General features: G+C 41.8%; 1 protein-coding gene across 1 annotated transcript in view; it reads left to right on the forward strand.

The window, feature by feature from the left end:
• RPGR (retinitis pigmentosa GTPase regulator) overlaps window positions 1-20,285 on the forward strand; it is a 109,036-nt gene that overhangs the window by 49,922 nt on the left and 38,829 nt on the right. The window contains exons 12-14 of the mRNA XM_034754505.1: window positions 6,710-6,896; window positions 7,737-7,846; window positions 14,081-14,146. Of these exons, the coding sequence (XP_034610396.1) occupies window positions 6,710-6,896; window positions 7,737-7,846; window positions 14,081-14,146 (363 nt within the window). The remainder of the gene's footprint in view (window positions 1-6,709; window positions 6,897-7,736; window positions 7,847-14,080; window positions 14,147-20,285) is intronic.

Below are 20,285 nucleotides of genomic sequence, written 5' to 3' on the forward strand. Positions count from 1 at the left end.
GAAAGAGATAAAGAGTAAATCTCTGAGAAAGTCTTGGTCAGTGGTGCACAAGAAGGCTATGTAGACCTCAGGGCCCCAGGGGAGTATCATGCAGGGTCTAAGTGATTCCGGTACTGCAAAGACCAGGAAGACCGTTTCAAGGAGTCAGTCCTCAAAGACAGACTCAGTACTGAACTCAGGTATCATACGCAGAGCCATAGACACTCTTCCCAGAAGAATTTTAGTCTCATCCCTGAACATCAGTTGGTACCAGCCACTTGGAAGTCTTTGCTACTGAAGACTGCTCGATTGGTGTAATTAGTCTACTTATTCCCATGCCAAGCACTTAGTGCCAGCTACATCAGTACCGAAGCTGTCCTCCACAGGTTCTTTCTTGGGCCTGTCGTTGATGCCATAGAATTTAGATACTCTAAGGATCTTCTAGTATCTTCAGAGTCAGAATCTCCTCTGCTAACTGGTACCAGGGGTTTACCCTCATCAAGTTTTACTTGGTCACTGACCCCATCCATCATCTAGAATATCATACTCACCCTCGTTTACAACACAAGCAGAACAGTTATTTTCCCTCCTCTCCCCCTTGGATATGTTGAAGAGGATCCTCAGACTCTCAAATTTCAGAATAGGCTTCCCCTGTCTACTCTAGAACACACTGCTGCCTCTCCTACACTGAGGCATTGGAGGAGTATAGACCTCAAAGAACACCCATGTGGCAAGAAGAGAGATGGTTGCCTCCACCTATCCCATATGTGGCCTTGTTGGGAGCTATGGGCATTCTGTCAACAGTTTTGTGATGAAGTTATCACAAAGGAAGGAAGCAAAGAAGAGTACATTCCCCAACCACCGGTGGCACTATGAATGCCAGGGGAGACAACCTTTGTGGAGTTGGAATCAAGGGCAGACAAGGAGGTAACACCTCTTACAAATATTTTCTCCTCATCGTCTGAAGTTGTGATGTCTCCATCTTCTCTGGCAGATGACTTCAGGTAGTTACAGGAACTGATGAAATTGCTGACACACAGTTCAGGAGTCACACCATAAACTCCTACATATTTTACCTATGTCAAAATTCTTGAGGATTGCCATTCCGGTCAACAAAGCTCTTATGGAACCTGCTAAGACCGTTTGGCAAATCCCAGCTACCGCACTGCTTATCCGCAAGGAGGTGGATTAAAAAGTATTATGTCCCTTCCAGGAAATCATAATTTCTATTTTCTCACCTAGTGCCAAATTCTCTGGTAGTGAAGTCTGTTAATGAATGGGGCAAACAATATATCTCAAAGTCCACCCCATACAGCAAGGACCACAAGAAGCGCTATCTTTTTGGCCATAAATCTTCAGCCATACTTCATTTTAGAATAGTGAACCATCGGGTGCTCATAGCGAAGTATGCCTATTTGAATTACAACAAATTTAATTCCTTTATTGATCATTTGCCAGAGAAACATTGTGACCAATTTAAGGTCATTATTCAAGAGGGTCAGCTCCTGGCAAAGACATTGCTCCAGGTCTCCTTGGATGCTTCAGATACTGCAGCACAGTCTGAGAAAAGCGTCTTGGGCTGCAGCTGTTGTAAGGCTTCCCAAGAGAGGTCCAGAGTACCACTGAGGACCTTCCCTTTGATATTCACAAGCTCTTTGCAGACTCAATGGATACATCTTTCCACATTTTAAAGGACTCGAAAGCTATGCTGAGATCCTGATTTATACGCCTGTAAATACGAGATTTAGTAAGTCTCAGAGGGCACAAAGATCATGCCCAGCCCCCAGTTCAACTTACCATAGATCATCTGAGCCCCTGGCCAGGAAACCAAGATTTGTGACTCTTGACCTACAAGACACGTTTTCATGTCGCTATTCACCTTTCATACAAGAGGTTTCTTCATTTTCTAATCAACAACAAACACGAATATCACATGCTCCCTTTCAGGCTATCTTCTGCTCCAGGGTATTCTCAAAAATTCTGGTGGTAGTTGCCACCCACCTACGTTGTCTGGGTATATTAATTGCCCCGTATCTGGACGATTTGTTGATTAGGGCAGATCTTATCAGGAAGTGTTGGTGGCTGTAAAGATGACGTGTTCTCTGTTCCACAGCCTGGGCCTTCAACTTAACCTCTAAGTCTGTTTTGACTCCAGTACAGTATCTAGATATCATAGGAGCTTGCCTGGATGCAGTGACAGGCAGAACATGTGTCTCTTCCAGCAGATATCTCGCACTGAGTCTTATCTCAAGGATTCATGGCAGTCCTCAAGTAACAGTAAGAGATTGTCATCAACTGCTGGGGCACACATCAGTTTACGTCTTTGTAGTGCAACATGCCAGATTACATTTCCGAAGTCTCCCTGGATGGCTTTGAATGGCTTACAAATCAAGCAAGCACATTAAGGGAAGATTAGTGGCTGTTCCCCAATGGGTTCTATGGTCCTTCAACCAGTTGAAGGTCCTTCAACCTGACCAAAACCTGCACAATACCCTCCTACCATAATGATAATGTCAGATGATTCAGTGTTGGGTAGAGGGATACATCTGGGACCTCAGAAGATACAAGGCAAATGCTCACTACAAGAGCAGCTTCTCCTCATCAATTGTCTGTAATTGAGAGTGGTCAGAATTGCTGGCCTATGCTTTACACTTCTAATCAGAGTCAAGTCAGTAAAGATAATGACAGACAATGTGAAATACATGTACTATATCAACTGTCAGGGAGGAGCACATTCCCCATCTCTGTGCTGAAGTGATCAAAACTCTGGCATTGGTGCATAGCCAACCAGATAGTCATTGCAGTTTCTTTCCTCCCTGGTATTCAGAATACCATGGCAGATGACCTCAGCAGAGATTTCTTTCTAAATTACGATTGATAACTGGACTCTTGAGTCCTTGACACAGTATTCATAGCTTGAGGGTTCCCAGAGGCTCACCTGTTTGCAACAGCAGCCAGTGCAAAATGCATGAAGTATTGCTCCAGAAGGGTCTCAGTCCCCAGCCCATAGGAGACACTTTTTTCATTTAATGGACTAGGGATCTTCTCTACGCTTATCCACAGACACTGTTGTTGTTGAAGGTTCTCAACAAGGTCACACAAGATCAGGCCAGGTTAATAGTGCTTGAACCAGCATTATTCAAACAAGTTTTGGATCCCTGTCTAATTAGACTCAACTCTGGTGCTCCGTAGCATCGTCCAGTCAGTTCTCATCTGCTGACTCAGCATGCCAGTTAAACACTTCACCCCAGCCTGCAGATTCTGAGGCTCCAGGTATGGTTCCTCAAAGGTTTTCTGAAGTAGAGAGATCCTGTTAATCAGAAGTACAACAGGTTTTATTAGATCAGTGTTCTTCATTGCAAGGCCTGTGAGCTAGTGGTGACTCCCATCGACCCTAAGTGTGGCTTGCTAAATTCCTCTAAGCTGCACGGCTGCGCAGCGGGCTATAAATAGCCATGCAGCAGCTCTAAAGGGCCATGCAGCAGGGACCTGGAGAGGAGAGAGGTGAGGCTGGGCAGGAACTGGGGAGGGGATCAAGTTGGGGCTTGCAGGGCTGCTGTGGGCCTCTCCCCCGGCCCCGGAGCTCCCTGTTGCCAGAGGGGGGAGAGGGGCCCCTCTCCGAGAGCTCCGGGCTGCCTGCCGGCAGGGGGAGAGAGACCCCTTCCCCGGAGCTAGCTGCTGTCAGCAGGGAGAGGGCTGGGGGGAGTCCTCTAGCCCCAGCCCCGGGGCAGCCTGCCTGCACCTCAAACGCCTCATCCCTGGCCCCACCTCAGAGCCCATACCCCCAGCCAGAGCCCTCAGACCCCCAACCCTGAGCCCCCTCCTGCACCTTGAACCCCTTATCCCCAGCCCCACCCCGCAGCCAGAGGGGTGAAAAGAAAACAGGAATAAATTGACCAACGAACATTTGGACTGCCTTACTAGGATTGCGATGACAGATTACAAATACTGCATAAACAATGTCAAGGAGGAACAGGCACACTTTCACTCATCCAGTTTTTAAAGTAAGTTTTGCATTATTCTGCTCTTAAAAAGTTTACTCGCATAGGTGCCTTTTTAATTCCATATATTTTTCTGGTTATTATTTTATAAAAGGAGTATCGTTTTATTGTACAAGTACTTTTTGTTTTAGTTACACGAGTGGCTCTGTAACATTACATCATTAAGGAATAGGAAGCAATGTGTTAATTTAGTAGTTGATGTGGCTCTCACATTGAAGGTTTTTTGCCAAAGTGGCCCTCACTTCAGAAATAGTGAGGAGCACTGTATTAGATAGTAGAAAAAAATCTACAAGAAATACTTACCTCCTGAAATGAAAATATCATCTTTGGTGTAACATTAAGGACTCACTGTTCTCTTCCCATTGTATTGGATTACCTGTTGGAATTGAAAACATCAGGATTTTTTGTGAATTCCATTAGGCTCCACTTAGCTTCAATTCACTTTATCCATAAGGATTTTTTTTGGTCTTCGCTCACCCAATCATGGCAAGATTCCTAAGAGGTCTATTGGATCTCTCCCCTCAAATCAGAGATATTAGTCCCAGCTGGGACCTGAACCTAGTTCTTAATTGCCTCATGAAACATCCTTTTGAGCCACTAGCTGTGTGTTCTTTATTAAATTTATCAATTAAGATAGCTTTTCTGGTGGCCATCATGTCTGCCTTCAGGGTTGGAGAACTGAGGGCTTTAATGGCAGACTCCCCATTTATGGTATTCACCAGAGACAAAGTATGCTGTGGCCCCTTCCAAGATTTTTGCCAAAAGTGTCATCAGAATTTCATATTAAACTATTTATCTCCTGTTTTCCCACCCCCCTCCACCCCCCAAACCACATCAGAGTCAGGAAGCTATATTCTATATCCTAAATGTTAGGAGGGTATTAGCCTTTTATCTAGCTAGGACCAGGCTGTTTAGATCTAGATTGTTTGTATCCATTGCGGACAGAAACAGGGCATCGGTAATTTTCAAACAGAAGGTTATCAAAGTGGATATCTGGCTGTATTAAGGTCTGTTACAACCAAACTCAGGTTCAGCCTCCTTCGAGAGTGATAGCACATTCCATAAGAGCACTATATAAAATCTGTAGCCTTACTTAGTCATACCAGTTGCAGAGATCTGTAGAGCATCAACATAGTCCTTTGTTCATGCTTTGTCTAACCATTATGCCTTCGTTCCTGCTGCAAGATCAGATGCTGCAGTAGACAATGCAGTTCTTTCCTCTGCTCTTAATCTCCCGCCTCCTTACAGGGTGCTGCTTGGGAGTCACCTGAAGTGGAGCATTCACAGGAACACTAATTGAAGGAGGAGAGGTTATTCACCCTATGTAGTAACTGGAGTTCTTTGAGATGTGTGTCCCTGTAAGTGCTCCACTAGCTGCCCTCCTTCCCTTCTGCTTTAGCGTCTCCCTGGTGGGACTTTATGGTAGAGAAGGAACTGAGGGTGATTCACTTTTGCAGCCCCGTATAGCCTGAATGTGGGGCAGAAGGATGTGTAGGATGCATGTGCAGGCGGAACAGGCATTGCAACCAAAATCTCCAGTCAAAGGTGCAGGGTGCAAGCACACCTGACGTGGAGCACCCACAGTGACACACATCTGAAGAACTCCAGTTACTGCACAAGATGAGTAACCTCTTCTTACTTGATGATGGGGAAAAAATGGGTAATTGCCCTGTTTTGCTTTTTTATGATCTGTAGAGGCCTGAAATTTAACAATGTGTAAGAGCCTGCTGCTTTTTGTTCCTCTCTTTAGAGATATCAGGAATGTTGAATCTCACCTTCCCTGTTTTTCCAGGGGCTTCCTTTGGAGGCCCCTGAGAAGTAAATTAGGAGATTTCTTGTCTGTTTATCTAATGTGTGAGTTAAATTGGTGTTTGGTTTTTGTTTTGTTAACCTGAATAAAAATTACTTCCTCTTAAGTAATAAGGTTTTGCTTCCTTGATATCTGTGGTGTCATAAAACCACCAGTTCGCCAGTTGTCCATAGTGTCTTTTGGGGGGTGGGGAGAAACAGTGTAGAGAACATTTGAATTTATAATGTAAAAACCAGGAAAAGAAAAAGGGGATGACTTTAGCATTGGGGAGGAGAAACTTTTCATGCCTTCTTTATACATCATGAAGAAACAGGAAATCACACAAGCCCATTTTTCTTCAGAAACCAGCTTCCAAGCTTTGTTTATGCTAAGCTCTGATGCTATTATTATGTATCATGTAATGAAACATACTATATTTCTACAGATTCTTACATTTGAAATGAGTGTAGAAATGTGTGAATTTTTGAATTTTGACCTGTTCAAATTACCGTTAGTTTAATATTAAAAAGATATATCCCTTGAAGGCCATTGTGCCCTTTTGATATCTTTGAATTTTGAAATCCAGTTTCCATTCTACAGAATGTAGATAAATACAGAATAAAGGGAAAATATTCTATGTACCTAAATTGTGGATTAAATAAACTCTCATTCTTTTAAAATCATAATGGAAGCTCTTTTTTATTGTTGCTTATTTTAAGATATCAAACAATTATTTGACTGTTGTGTGGAAAGCATCAGCTTAATATACCTATCAATTTTTTTAGGACTGTGAATAATTGAAGAGTACAAACAGCTTTTATCATACTTAATTACAGTATTTTCCTCTAGCAAATACTGTAATTAAAGTATGAGAAGGTGATTTTCTCTTATCAGTCTCAGAATATTCTTAACACTTCCTTTAAAAAAAATTTTTTTTAAGGAAAAATCTCCAGAACAGTTTTGTCGAATGGTGCGAACGTTACCTCCGTTGGGAGAAGGCTCCCTAAAACCTTCTTTATGTGCTGCCAGCAACACTGTCCCACTCAGTTTACTCACAACAAACCATCCTGCTGTAACAGAAGTGAATACAAATAAAGCAATTGAATCTACTGTGGACTGTAAAACAGGTGAAACATAATGTTTCTGTTTGTTGCGGTCTTCCAAGCGCTAGATATATACTGTTTGTACTTATGTGAGAGAACCACTCATTTGAAGATTGAGGACTTTCATAACTTGCAACTGAGCACTACACCTGGGTCTCAACCCAGTGTTTGCTGGCCAGACTCTGAGAGAGCACAAAAACAAAGGCTGGAAAGTAGTGCTGGGGAATCTGTTCCTCCCCAGCCCTTTTGTGGAAAAGATGCTTAAGGATTTCGCAGGGAGGGAAAGAAAAAACAACTACTATTGTTTACCTATAGTTCCTGCTATCTAAAGACCTCAAACATACATGAGTTTAGCCTCACAACAGCCCTGTAAAGTAGGTAATTGTTATCCTCATTTTATAAATAAGGAAACTGCCGCACAGAGTGATTAAGTGACTTGTCCAAGACACTACAAGTGTCCGTGGAAGAATTAGGAAGAAAACCTGGGTCTTTCCCAATTCTGTACCTTAACCACAAGACTGTTTCTTCCTTGGAAATTAAAAAGTACAATATTACTAAAAGGCTCACCCAAAAGGAACTTTGCTCCAGGTGACTCTTTTGCATTGAAAATCTGCAAAAATGAGCTGCGACTTGCAATGCCCTGGGATGCATTGGTCTGCTAGACTTCATTCTGGTCTTAACCTAAACAAATGTGGAGGAGCTGCCACCTGGGGTTAGGGGATGGGGCATGTCAGGGAGCTAAGGCACCATCTGTGTAAGGATAATAATACTTCCCTACCACATAAGGGTGATGTTTGGCTTGCTATATATCACCTGCTCCAATTTATTGTACTTATTGTTTATATTTCTTGTTTTATTTTTAAGAGGATCGGAAGCAGGAAAAAGAGAAACCTGAAGAAAGTACCACAGAGGAAGATTCAGATAAGGAAAGTGATGACAGAAGCCTTGGAAACACAACTGATGTTCTAAATATGGTAAAATACTCACTACTAAAATTGTGGCTTAGCAATCATTTTGAGGGAAAACATAGCAGTAACATTTTTTGTGATATGGCTGTAATAAAAGTAGTCACCATACCTTGGTACCCCCAAGTTCTAGGGGTTCCCTTTATGCTAGCACAGACCCCAATCTGGGGCATCTGTTACTACAAGGAGCACAATCCCTTTATGTCCTTGGCATGTTTGAGTTAGTGGACTCCACCTCTTTGTTTTTCCTCCTCAGAGAATAGGACCTTTCATGTCTCCCAGGATGGACAATTGGTATTTGTTTCTTGAATATTAATAGTCATAATCCAAATTATAATTGTGTTTAAACCAGATACCATTCATTCAAGAAAGAGAGAGAAGTAGATAAAAACAAAAAATAAAATGGTAGCATGAACTTTATTCTCATCTATGCAAGAACTGCACAGAGTCCTGCTAAAATGTACTAGCCATCTTAGTTGCAAAGGTTGAAGGTTGGTAGTGCTAACCATATTCACTGATGTATGTGCACCTCTTGCTTTGTCTTTGTTTCCTAATTGATTCATCATAGGAGCCTGTCACAGGGCGTGGTCCTCAAAGCCAGACTGCCGCCTCCTCCTGGTCATGCTGGGGATTAGCTCAAGGCCAACACCCACATCCCCACCCAGGCCTATGGCTCCTCTCTTAGTTTCCAGACCTGCAGCGTCCTCTTTGCAACTCAGCCCTCCGTCCGTATCATTATCCAGGTTTCCCCCTTCGGGGTGGGGGGGGAAAGAGAGTTGGGTATCTCTGTCCAACAGTCCAGCCACTTCCCCAGGCCCGCTCACTACTCCGGGCCCCAACCCAGGGTCCCTGTAAATAGCAGACTCCTGCTGCTCCTCTGTAACCTCTGTCGATGCTGCTCTATTTCCCTAGTCAATTTCCCCATGGCCCCAGCACCTTCTTCACCCTCACCTCAGGGCACCAGGAACCAGTCACTACTCTGTCCAAGGTGCTTACAGTTCTCTCGGCCCTCCAGTAAGGGATGATGCAGTCCTTACTCCCTGGGCTCCCAGCAGCAACTGCCCCTACTCTGTTTTTATCTGAGCCTGCTGGGCCCAATATGGTTGCTTCTAGCAACTCCTCCGATTGGCTGTGCTTCACACAGCCTCTCTGGGCTGCTCAGAGGACTCACCTCCATTGCTCCATCCATGGCGGCCTTGATTAACCCCTTCTGTGTCTGTGTGGGGTAGGCATCACATCATATACCCTTCCCCTCAAGCTTGCAACCCTCGGTGTGGGTATGGATGTCTCCAGTCCTGCATCTGCCTCAGCTGGGCTCATAGGTCATCCTTCTCCTGCTCTACGCCTTTCAGCAGGAAACACACATTTTCCTTCTCCTCTTTCACATACCAGGCCTGGTCTCTCTGGAACTATAAGTTCCCCTCTGCTATTTGCAGGGCTTCCTCGGCTGCATCCAATGTCCAACTCAGCTCCTTCACCTGCCCCTGAGGGTTCCCCAGTCCCTTTTCCCCCAGGGTCTGGGTCCCCACAGTAGCCTGCTACACCTCTAGGTTCACCCCTACATCTTTCTGTCTCAGTCTTTGTCAGTTAGCTCTTTCTTACACTCTACTAAGTGTGTGGGTGGAACCCTCTACCCTTTCATGTGGTTCCCCCCACTGTCTCTGTACTCCAAGCATGGGCTTCCTGTCCCCCCTTCCTGGCAACCTTACCCCTCTCTGGGCCATTCCTCTTCTCCCTATGGGGGCACTTTCTTTCAAGGTGCTCCAACTCCCCACATGAAAAACAGAGGGGGGCCCCTACCTACTCTCTTAGCAAGTGGGCCTCTTTTGGGCATCCTTGCCAATCTCATTTCCTGGGGACCTTCTTCATTACAACTCACATAGGGGCACTACCTTTGTAGGTGTCCTCTCTGGCAACAGACATAACTTTGGCTGGGCTTCTGGCCTCCAGGCCTTGGGTCTTGCCCCCTGTTCCCAGCCCTTATGGTCTTTCCTGTTCTTCTCCCTCTGGCACCTAAATAAGTACTGCTGTTGCACCATAATACCTAGCAAGTACTCCTGCAGGTACTGGTTTGCCTCCCACAGTCTTTGCTGATTTTCAAACATGTGCATCAGCAGGGCCTGGATCCGCCCTTGCTGCTTGCCACCCCCAACGAAGGGGATAGACAAGTGTGGGGTCCAGCCTGGGAGGGTTTTGCTGCCCTCTGCAGAGTGCCTCTATCCAGGGCTACTCCGTAGTCTTCTCTCTCCCTCGTACTCACCTCAGTGGAGTCTGTGCTGCACTGCGCCACACTCTTCCCTTGTGTCAGGATGACCATGCTATATAGTCTCTTCAGTTCCCTTTCCTCAGGGTCAACTTCCCATACAATTCTTCACCCAGCGCTTAGTCCTCTCCACCATCCCCTTATCTCAGGAGCGACTGAATGCCTGTAATGGGGTGCAGCCTTCATCACCAGACTGGTGCCGCCTCCTGGTTGTGCTGGGGATTAGCTTGAGTCCAACGCCCAGGTATGCAGTCTGCACACCAGCACTCTGTCTCTGCTCCTGCCTACGGCGCCTCTCTCAGCTTCCAGAACCGCAGCGTCTTCTTTGTGACTCAACCCTCCGGCCGTGTCACCATCCTGGTTTCCCCCTTCTGGAGGGTGGGGAGAGGGGAATCTCTGACCAACAGTCCAGCCACTTCCCCAGTGGCAAGTGAGGGGGACAGAAGCCTGTCCGCTACTCCAGACCCCAATCCAGGAACCTGGTAAATAGCAGCCTCCTGCTGCTCCTCTGTAACCTCTGTCAGTGCTGCTCTATTTCCCTGGTCAATTTCCCCAGGGCCCCAGCACCTTCTTCCCCCTCATGTCAGGGCACTCAGCTGCTCAGTCCCAGTAGCCAGCCACTGCTCTGTCCAAGGTGCTTACAGTTCTCTCAGCCTTCCAGGGATGCAGTCCTTACTCCCTGGGCTCCCAGCAACAACTGCCCCTATTCTGTCCTGCAGCTCCTTTTTATCTGAGCCTGCTAGGCCTGGATTGGTTGCTCCCGGCAGCTCCTCCCTGATTGGCTGTGCTTCATGCAGCCTCTCTGGGCCACTCAGAGGACACCTCCATTGCTCTGTACAGGGCGGGGCCTGGTTAACCTCTTCTATGCCCCTGTGGGTAGGCACCCCATCACAACGCCCGTAAGGCTGTTGCTTTTGCATATACACCTCTACCCGGATATAACGCGACTTGATATAACACGAATTTGGATATAATGCGGTAAAGCAGTGCTCTGGGGGGGGCAGGGCTGCGCACTCCGGCGGATCAAAGCAAGTTTGATATAATGCAGTTTCACCTATAACGCGGTAAGATTTTTGGCTCCCGAGGACAGCGTTATATCGGGGTAGAGGTGTATCTGAAAAATTTTGTGACCCTGATGACGGGAAGAAACTGTTTTATAGTCAGCTCGTCATTCTTCCTGTTCAAACACTCCCACCTTATCAAGACACCTAACCATCCCTGTTTTACCAGGACAGTCTTGGTTTTTCATATGAAGTCCCTTAATCTTGAGGACTACTATAGAGATGCTTGAAATGTGCTGATCTCTCATTTCATCATTGAAAATATTTGGATATTTTTATTACAAAAAGTTTGTTCAAGTGGTATTGGTATAAAATATTTTGTGTACCACTAATTCTCATCACACAGTGAGTGTTTCATGCTGCCATTGTTCAAGGCTACAGCGTGTGTGTGTGTGTGTGTGTGTGTGTGCGCGCACGTGTGCTCCTGGCACAGCTTTTATGATACAGGTGGAGGAGACTAAAGAAAGGATCCCAAATATGGAACATTTGAGTATTTCACAACCCTAAAACATCTTGCCATAATATTTTTTGGGGGGGTTTTAAACATTGTTTAAAACATCACCTACATATCTTTGCCTATCCTATTCAGGCATGCTAGAGCATGTCTCAGCCCCATCCATTGTTTAGGAACTAGTGAATCCGGATCAGCATTATGGAAAGGCAATAGTGTAGTTTTTTGACTTCAGTGGGACTTAAGCACATGTTTAAGTGCTGTGCTGAATTGGTGCCATAGTGAACATAATGTATCTATGTTCCCAAATGTGCTTTGGTTAATGCAGTGCTTTGCAGGAGCCATTATTAGTTTGGCCAGAGTTCCTTGCTAACTTAATCATTTACATTTTTAAAAAACGTGTCATTTTTTCTTTTTTGTATGTAAATGATATTTAAAAAATAAAATAAAAAATGTTCCCAAAAGTGATCCACAGATAATATTTTGGGAATTTCTTCTGTAAAAGCAAATTAGATATAGTAGCAATGGAATGAGAGAGGTGTTTTTTTTTTTTAAATGAAACAAAAAACTTCCCTGAAATATACCACATTTGTAAAAGAATGGTGAAAATACTCCATACATATTTGGTGTAAAAATTGCCAAATATACAAATTAAAATAGGTCTTGAAGAATTTACTAACATATGAAGAAATCTGTTTTTAATATCTTGCACTCATCATGTACTGTCTGTATGCCAGGCATATTTTCACTTTTTTTGTGTTTTTGTTTTTTTGTATACTGGGTTATGAACAAATTCAGAAGTGCCTTTCTGTTAATAGACCGATATAGAAGTAGTAGAAATATATTTTTAAATAGCTGTTTGAAAAGATATCTGTTTCAGGAAAATGTATCAAGATGAAAATAGAAGTGATTATTCTTCCTCGTGCGAAATTACCTGTTTACAGCACAGCTACTCCAATTCTAAATGGCAGCAATGACAGTTTTTGTAGGCCCCAAAGGCATGAAAAGCCTTGGTGGTGGTTTTTTTTTGATGGTGTTAGTAGACGGGATATGTGGGTATTTATATTTTTAAAAAGCTCTCTTAGAAACTAAAATGTTGTTGGTTCGGGGGAAAATCAGCAATTCTGTACATGGTTCTGATCATGAGATAAGGTGTTAGTTACTGCCATTCAGTCGGCGATTGATCTTGTTGCAGCGGGGACAGATTTTCTAAAAGAGAATTGATTGTGACCATGGGAGAAACTGAGGATTCCCCCCCCCCCCTTTCATATTTAAGTGAAAAGGCACTACGGTAGTAGTCAGAACTCTGTGATGCATGGAAGGTGGCTTCAGAGTGCACTTGTAGATGGTTACAGAATGGCAAACTGTTGGTTCATTAAAAGCGGAATTGAACTGTTTGCTAAAAATGGTAATTTGACAGTCTTTTTCCTCAAGCTGTGTGCATAGTGGTATTAAGATGTTCACGTATTTCATGATACCATGATGTAGCTGTTTTGGAACCTGACACTGCCTCAGTTTCCCCTCTGTGGTGTTCTCAAAACTGCATCATGACTCTTGGAAATCAAATAAATGTGGGGGTTAATTTAGTAAAACATCACAGTTGAAATTGCAGCTTTCATCTTAAATGAAAACATGTCTTTTCCTGACTCAACTGTTTCCTCAGATCCTTGTTAGTCTCAGTTCTTTAGCAAAACCCAGGTGTTGCTGCCTGGCGTTTCCTCACGCCTTTTTTATTATTAATTTATTATTATTATTATTTCTTCTTATCTCAGAAAGTGCTATCTTACTACTGTTTGCAAGACAGTGTGGTGGTATAAGCCCCCATAGATCAATCTTTGCTCTTCTTTTAGCTGCATTAGAATTTTGAATTATAGCGAAATTAATATCCTATTCTGTAGTTTCTTAGATGTATAGGACTTGAATGTTTCCTGGCCAAGACTTTAAAAAGTGTATGTCTGAAATTAGGCTCCTAAATCTATATCAAGGCACATAAGTCGGTGGCCTGAATTTTCAAATATGCTTAGCATCCAGGAATTCACAGTGAAAAACAGTGGGAGCAGTGGGAGCTGTGGGGTGCTCAAGACATTTAAAATTAAGCCACTGATTTGGAAGCCTAACTTTAGGCACCCTTTTAAAAAAGAAAAAAAAAAATACAAAAAGGTGTCCCCTAGATCCTAAGATCACTTGAATGAGCCCAGTGTGAATATACTGGAGACCTCTTAAATGTCATCTTGTAGATTATTATTTTTAAATGGTCTGAAGAATTTAATTTACATAATTGAAGAATAGAATACATTTCTTCACAGCAGTTTCAATTACAATTTAATTGACAGGCTTAATGTTTGGGAAATATTTTTAGATCCTCTGATGAAACCTATTAAATGTAAAAAAGGTATCATTCTTATTTAACTCATGTTTATTAATTAGCTTACATTTCATTCTTTAATTTGTATCCCCATTCTTTTCAGACACATATGATGAGATTGAATCACAGGGACCAGTCCTTAAAATTATCACCAGTTCAAAAACAAAAGGTACTGTAATTAATCATGTTTGAAATGTAGAAAATGTATAACTCTTTTCATAGGGCATCCTCTTTCTTTCCTTTCTCTTTTTTGCTCCTAATTCTCATAAAGGAAACCTCAATTTCTTTAGACTTCTTCCTACATAAAACTTTTAGGCCTGGATGCTGCAAACGGCTCCACTGGGTAGATCCCTGAGTTTACAAGGAAATCACTGGGGCTCTGTGCAGATGCAGGGGTCTGTCTGGAGCAGTTTGAGATGAGACATTATAATATTACTGTAATTGAAGGGGCAGTATACTGTAACTTACATTATACATTTTGTAACATACAGTAATGATAACTTGCCATTTACTTGATTGCTGATACTAGAATATTTGGATTAAAATCCAGGTCAAAATATATGTAAAGTAACCATGTTTACAAAATGCTGGATGTAATTTTACAGTAAAATGTAATGATTCACTGGGCAATAATACTTTTATCCCATTATAAAGTTGAGACTTCTATCTTACCATCCTGTATTAATTTTAAAGTGATAACAGAATTTTGATATTAGGGGTACATTAATATCAGCTCATAATCTTATATTTCAAAATTGATTACACAAAATATAATTGATAAATGAAGTATATAAGAGAAAATTTTAAATTTAAGCCAAAAAAAGACAAAGTAGCTTTAGATCAGTAGTAAATACACTGATCCCAGAATCGAGAGAGTGCATTTAACCTACTCAATAAGTGTTTCATTCTTTAAACAGTTATGTATTATTTAAATTAATTTTATTTGGAATATTCTGTATTTTATGCCATTTTTTTAGTCCTATCAAACACATCTTTTCTTATTCAGATATGTCTATAGTCTTTTCCATTTGTTCTCATTTAATTTGTTCTTAATGCTTTCCTTCTTTCTTTTTAATTTTCTGCTTCTCATGTGGAATAGAAGAACAATAAAAATGTGACACTGAAAAGTGATGGTAAGGGTGGGTTGAAAAAGACTGATCTTAATTTAATGCAGGAAGGTTCAAAATCAACTGATGGTTCTTTGCAAAAGCAGTCTTTAAATTCAGTCTCTCTTGGAAATGGTTCAGATCTAGAATGCAGTGATTATGATGCCTTTGTGGGGAAAATTAAGGCTAATAAAAAGCATATAAAAAATAAACTAGAACAGGCATACACTATTAGCAAACTGAAGTCTGATATTCAGCAAACTGTTAAACATCAACTCAAATTAGTGAAAAGGAAGAAAGACTATGCAGAAAATCTTAAACCTAGAAAACAAGACACATCTTACGGTCTTTCCAGTAATAAGTCTAAAGAATTATTTTTTTCCACTGAAAAGTTAAAAAAAGCTATTAAATCTAAGCACCCCCCTAAAACAGATATACTGCCTGCTGCAGCCAGTAACAAACCAGTGACCATTTCAGTAACTGCACAAAACCAAAAACCTGTTAAACAAGAAAGTAAAGATGCAGTGGATGAAGTTAGGACATCTGATAAATATGGAGAAATATATGTCAGAGGGGAAGAAAGTAATGAAGAACAGAGAGGACTTAAGAAAAAGGAGAGATTCATTAAACAAATAGCAGTATCTGTGTCATCATCTTCAAGTGAGGAAAGTAGTAATGATTTTGCAAAATATGTACTTCAGAGGAGAAAAATGCACAAGGATCGTTATAAAGACACAGGAAAACAGAAGCAAATAGAAGCAGTAGAAAATGTGAATGATTTAGAAGAAAGAGATACTGAGACAGAAGAAGAGCAAGATACAAATAAACAAAGAGAGAGTGCAGAAGAGACCAATATAAAAAGCCTGAGTGAAGAGGAAACAAAAGTGAAGAGGTTTGATGATAAACCTGATGAGGCCCCACAGCGAGATGCTAAGAAGCAGCATCTTCAGGCAGAGAAGAGTGAAGAAAGTGAAATGGGAATGAAAGAGGGTGAAAGTGAAAAGGAGAACCAGGATGAAAAAACTAATAGTGAAGTAGAATCTGGAGAGGAGGAAGATGAAAATGAGGTTAGAAAAGATGATGATGATAATACCTCAGTAGTAAGAGATGGAGATGAAGAGGAGAAAGGTAATGGAGAAGAAAGTGAAAATGCTGAATCACAGTATGAAACGGAAGATGATCATGAGAGAAAGGCAAAGGCTGAAGAGAATCATCACAGAAGAGGCACAGAAGAGAGAAGTCAAAAGAGTAATTTTAAAGAGGAAGAAACAGTGAGCAAGGGAGAAGTGGAGAAGAAAGATGAAGAGATGGTAGAAGGAGGAAAGGAGAGTAAATGTAAGGAGGAGCAGAGTGAAGACACAGAAGTGGAGGCTGAGAGTGAGGGTGAAGAGGAAGAGGATGAAGACAGTGAAAGGGAGGAAGAGGGGGGTGAAGGGGAGGGAGAGGAGGAAGAAGAGGCAGAGAAGGAGGATGAAGAAAAGAGGGAAGTGGAATGGGAGGAAGGGGAGGATGAAAAAGAGGGGGAGGATGAAGATGAAGAAGAGGGGGAAGAAGAGGGTGAGGATGAAGATGAAGAGGGGGAAGGGGAAGAAGAGGGAGAGGATGAAGATGAAGAGGAGGAGGAAGGGGAAGAAGAGGGGGAGGAGGAGGAAGAGGGAGAGGATGAAGATGAAGAGGGGGAAGGGGAAGAAGAGGGAGAGGAGGAAGAAGAGGGAGAGGAGGAGGGGGAAGATGAGAGGGAGGATGGGGAGGGAGACAGTGAAGATGAGGGGGAAGAAGGGGAGGAAGAAGAGAATGTTGGAGAAAAAATAAAAGTAAATAAGCATCTGCAGAAGCATAATAAAAAAAAGCAGGAGAAGAAAGGAAGTGCTGTACAGAGCTCTAAACAGAAAGTAAAGACAAAACAACATGTAGTGAATGGATTACACAATTCAGAACAATTTTGGAACAATGTGCTACCTCATTATTTGACACTAAAATAATACGAGATGCTGGAGATTTACTTCAGATTCATTCAGGATATTATTGGGCCATACCAAGTTTATTTAGCTATAATCCTTTTTTTTTTAAAAAGTGATTTTTTTTTTAAATTGTCTCAATAAATGTATTATACGAACACCAAGTGCCAGTTTCCTAAAGGGCTACAGAAAACATTAAGAGTTTGGTGACCTTTATCAGACCAAATTATCAGATATAAATTCTGGTGAAATCACTTTCATCTTTACTGTGTACCACACTATTAAAGTTGCAGAAAGTGATTCCCTGGGAGACACAGCATTTGCTTGATGCAAATGTTGTCATAATTTTAGGATGATGGCATGAATTGTGTTGTAACAATGTAATTGTAATTGCCTTTTTAATCAGATTTCTGGAGCTGAAACATTTAGTTTTGATTACCGGGTAACTACCATATCGATGTGCCTTACATGAATGGAATATCAATAAATCATAAAAATTTAGTTTTGAGAACTATATCACCACTGTGTTCTTTTCCTCTTAATTTCTATTAGGCCAATGTATTCATTTGTTCTTATAGACAAATACTTTGTTAGAAAATGCCAAATAAATCCGAGAAAGGACAGTGTGTGCCAGTATGTGGTCAGTACTTGGTTTCTGTAAACTGAGGCCTTGATGTTTCAAAAGGACTTCAGCTTAGTCTCTGATTCTGGTGCCAACATGCAATTGTGTGCTAAAAAATATGAACACAAAATCAGGGGCCTCTGAAAATCTGGCCCCAAATATATTGTGGTTTGAATACATCCAGATAGTGATGATAAAACTATTTAATTATTAGAGTCAATTCACCTCAGATCCATACAGAGCCATGAAATGTTTCTTCATTCTTATTTACTTGTTAAGCATTGTTAATGTATTCTGGGCCATACAATACAGAGAAGACATGGTCCCTGCCTCACGGAGCTCATCAGACAGGCACCCAATACCCCTAGGTAACAAAGGACTGGGAATTTGGATCACAATGATCTTGATCCTGCAAACACACAAATGCTTAATTTTACTGCCATGAGTAATTCCAAGTGGGACTTCTCACAGTACTAAGTTAAGCATGTGTGTAACTGTTTGCAGGATCGGGGCCTAAGTGATGAAAGGAAGATGTAGTGAATCTAGATGAAATAGAATGGAAATTGGCATAAAAGAGCTAAATGGCTGAAAAGACAATTTTTTGGAATTTCTAAAAGATTTGGTGTTCCCCTAAACTCTAAATAATCAAAGTTCCCCTTTTTTCAATTTTTAAAACTCTTAGCAAAGAATTTTTAAAGGATTTGCCCTATGTTTGTAATGGTGTGTGCCTGGTGAGGGGAAGTGAAAAATGGGTGATTTTTGTCATCCAGCATTTTCTTTAGTACTTGCATACCATATTGGTGGCTTCTATAGGAAACCCTAAAGTAGACAAATCTCTGTTGACCAACCTGTGGAGTGGTCTTGACAGTCTCTGAAGAGAGTTCCTTCAATCTCTCTTTCAAAATGAGAACAAGAGGAGAAAGAGGAAATCAAAATGTGCGGGGAGAAATTAACAAATGTCGAGCAGTAAAAATGTTAATCAGTACTTGTATTGAGGTTATGAAACATTTTTTTAAAAATGTTGTTTTGTAACATCTTGGTATTAAAATATTTTAATTCATTGTCTCCAGAATTTATTTCCAAAAAAGGTTGAAGTAAGTTAGTAATAAGAACGGCCATACTGGGTCAGACCAAAGGTCCATCCAGCCTAGTATCCTGTCTACCGACTGTGGCCAATGCCAGGTGCCCCAGAGGAAATGAACAGAACAGGTAATCATCAAGTGATCCATTACCTGTCGCCCATTCCCAGCTTCTGGCAAACAGGGACTAGGGATACCATCCCTGCCATTCTGACTAATAGCCATTGATTGACCTATCCTCCATGAAAATCACCAAACACCATAAATCTTAATCAGCTATACTATTTGTTCTCCTGTTTTTCAATTAGTCACTCGTTCCTTTTCACGAGCTTCAGAAAATATTTTCACTAGCAATAATGTGAGTTTGTCTGATGACTTTCACAACCTAATTAGTTTTGTGGCTTAGACTTTTGCCTCTGAAAACATAACACTTGTACATTTCTGAATTTTCTAGATTGTGCTGTTCAAGGTAGTCCTCAAAATTAAATGAACTCCAAATGCAACTGTTTCTAGCTCAGGTGCATACATAATATTGATCTGAGGACCTTATTGGTTTGATATCAGTGTGGTAAAGGGGTGCATGTTTGCATTCTGATACCAAAGCAGAGTGGCCTGTGTAAACAGTATGTATGTTGCACAACAGAATTGGTTGAGGAACTGAAAACAGACTTTTCTAATGGAGTTTAATTTATATGGCTTAAATGCTGCAAAAGAATTGAACTGTTATGAAAATATTTAGATACATTACTAAGTTGATCTCAAGTGATGCATTATCAGTCCTAGGGCTCCTGGAGTATTGTTAAGTATCAGGGGGTAGCCGTGTTAGTCTGTATCTACAAAAACAAGAAGAAGTGAGGTTTTTACTCACGAAAGCTTATGCCCAAATAAATCTGTTAGTCTTTAGGGTGCCACCAGACTCCTTGTTGTTTTTGGAGTATTGTTGTGATTTAACTTAGGGTAATGCTGAAAAGAGATTTGTATAGGACTGAAACTGTTTTCCTTAGACTGAACACCTGGCATAGTTATGACAAACCCTAATCGTTTCCTTTCAGGCCTCTAACTATATGTGCTGTTTCTGGTGATAGATACGAGTCTTCTTTAGTTTAGGCAACGAGCTATTGCTTTTGAGACCAATGATCTCTACTCCAAATCCAAGCAGGGATTGATTCTTCACTGACAGCTAGAACATTGCTTTCAAGCCACCGCTTGTGTAAATGGAGTCCCCTTGTTGAAGTGGGGAGCACAGTTTTCTATATCCATTAGGAAGGGGTAGTGCTTAGCCCCACCCCTTCCCAAGGCTTCCAGGGGAAGAAGGGAAGCTAAGTTATGGCCTCATCTCCTCCCTGGTTTGGGGAACTGCATGAGCAAACAGTCTCTTCTCCTTGGAGTGCAGGGATTACTATTGTGAATGGCCTTTGTACAGCCATGCGGTGGGAGGGGGAGCTTCTTTCTGACCAACTGTCATCTTGGCCTGACTGGATAGGAATGCATAGAGTGAAGACGCTGATTTAATATTGCTATGTGGATAACTCCTTTTGTAGGG

This window comes from Trachemys scripta, chromosome 1, assembly GCF_013100865.1.
Source record: "Trachemys scripta elegans isolate TJP31775 chromosome 1, CAS_Tse_1.0, whole genome shotgun sequence".
Lineage (NCBI taxonomy): Eukaryota > Metazoa > Chordata > Testudines > Emydidae > Trachemys > Trachemys scripta.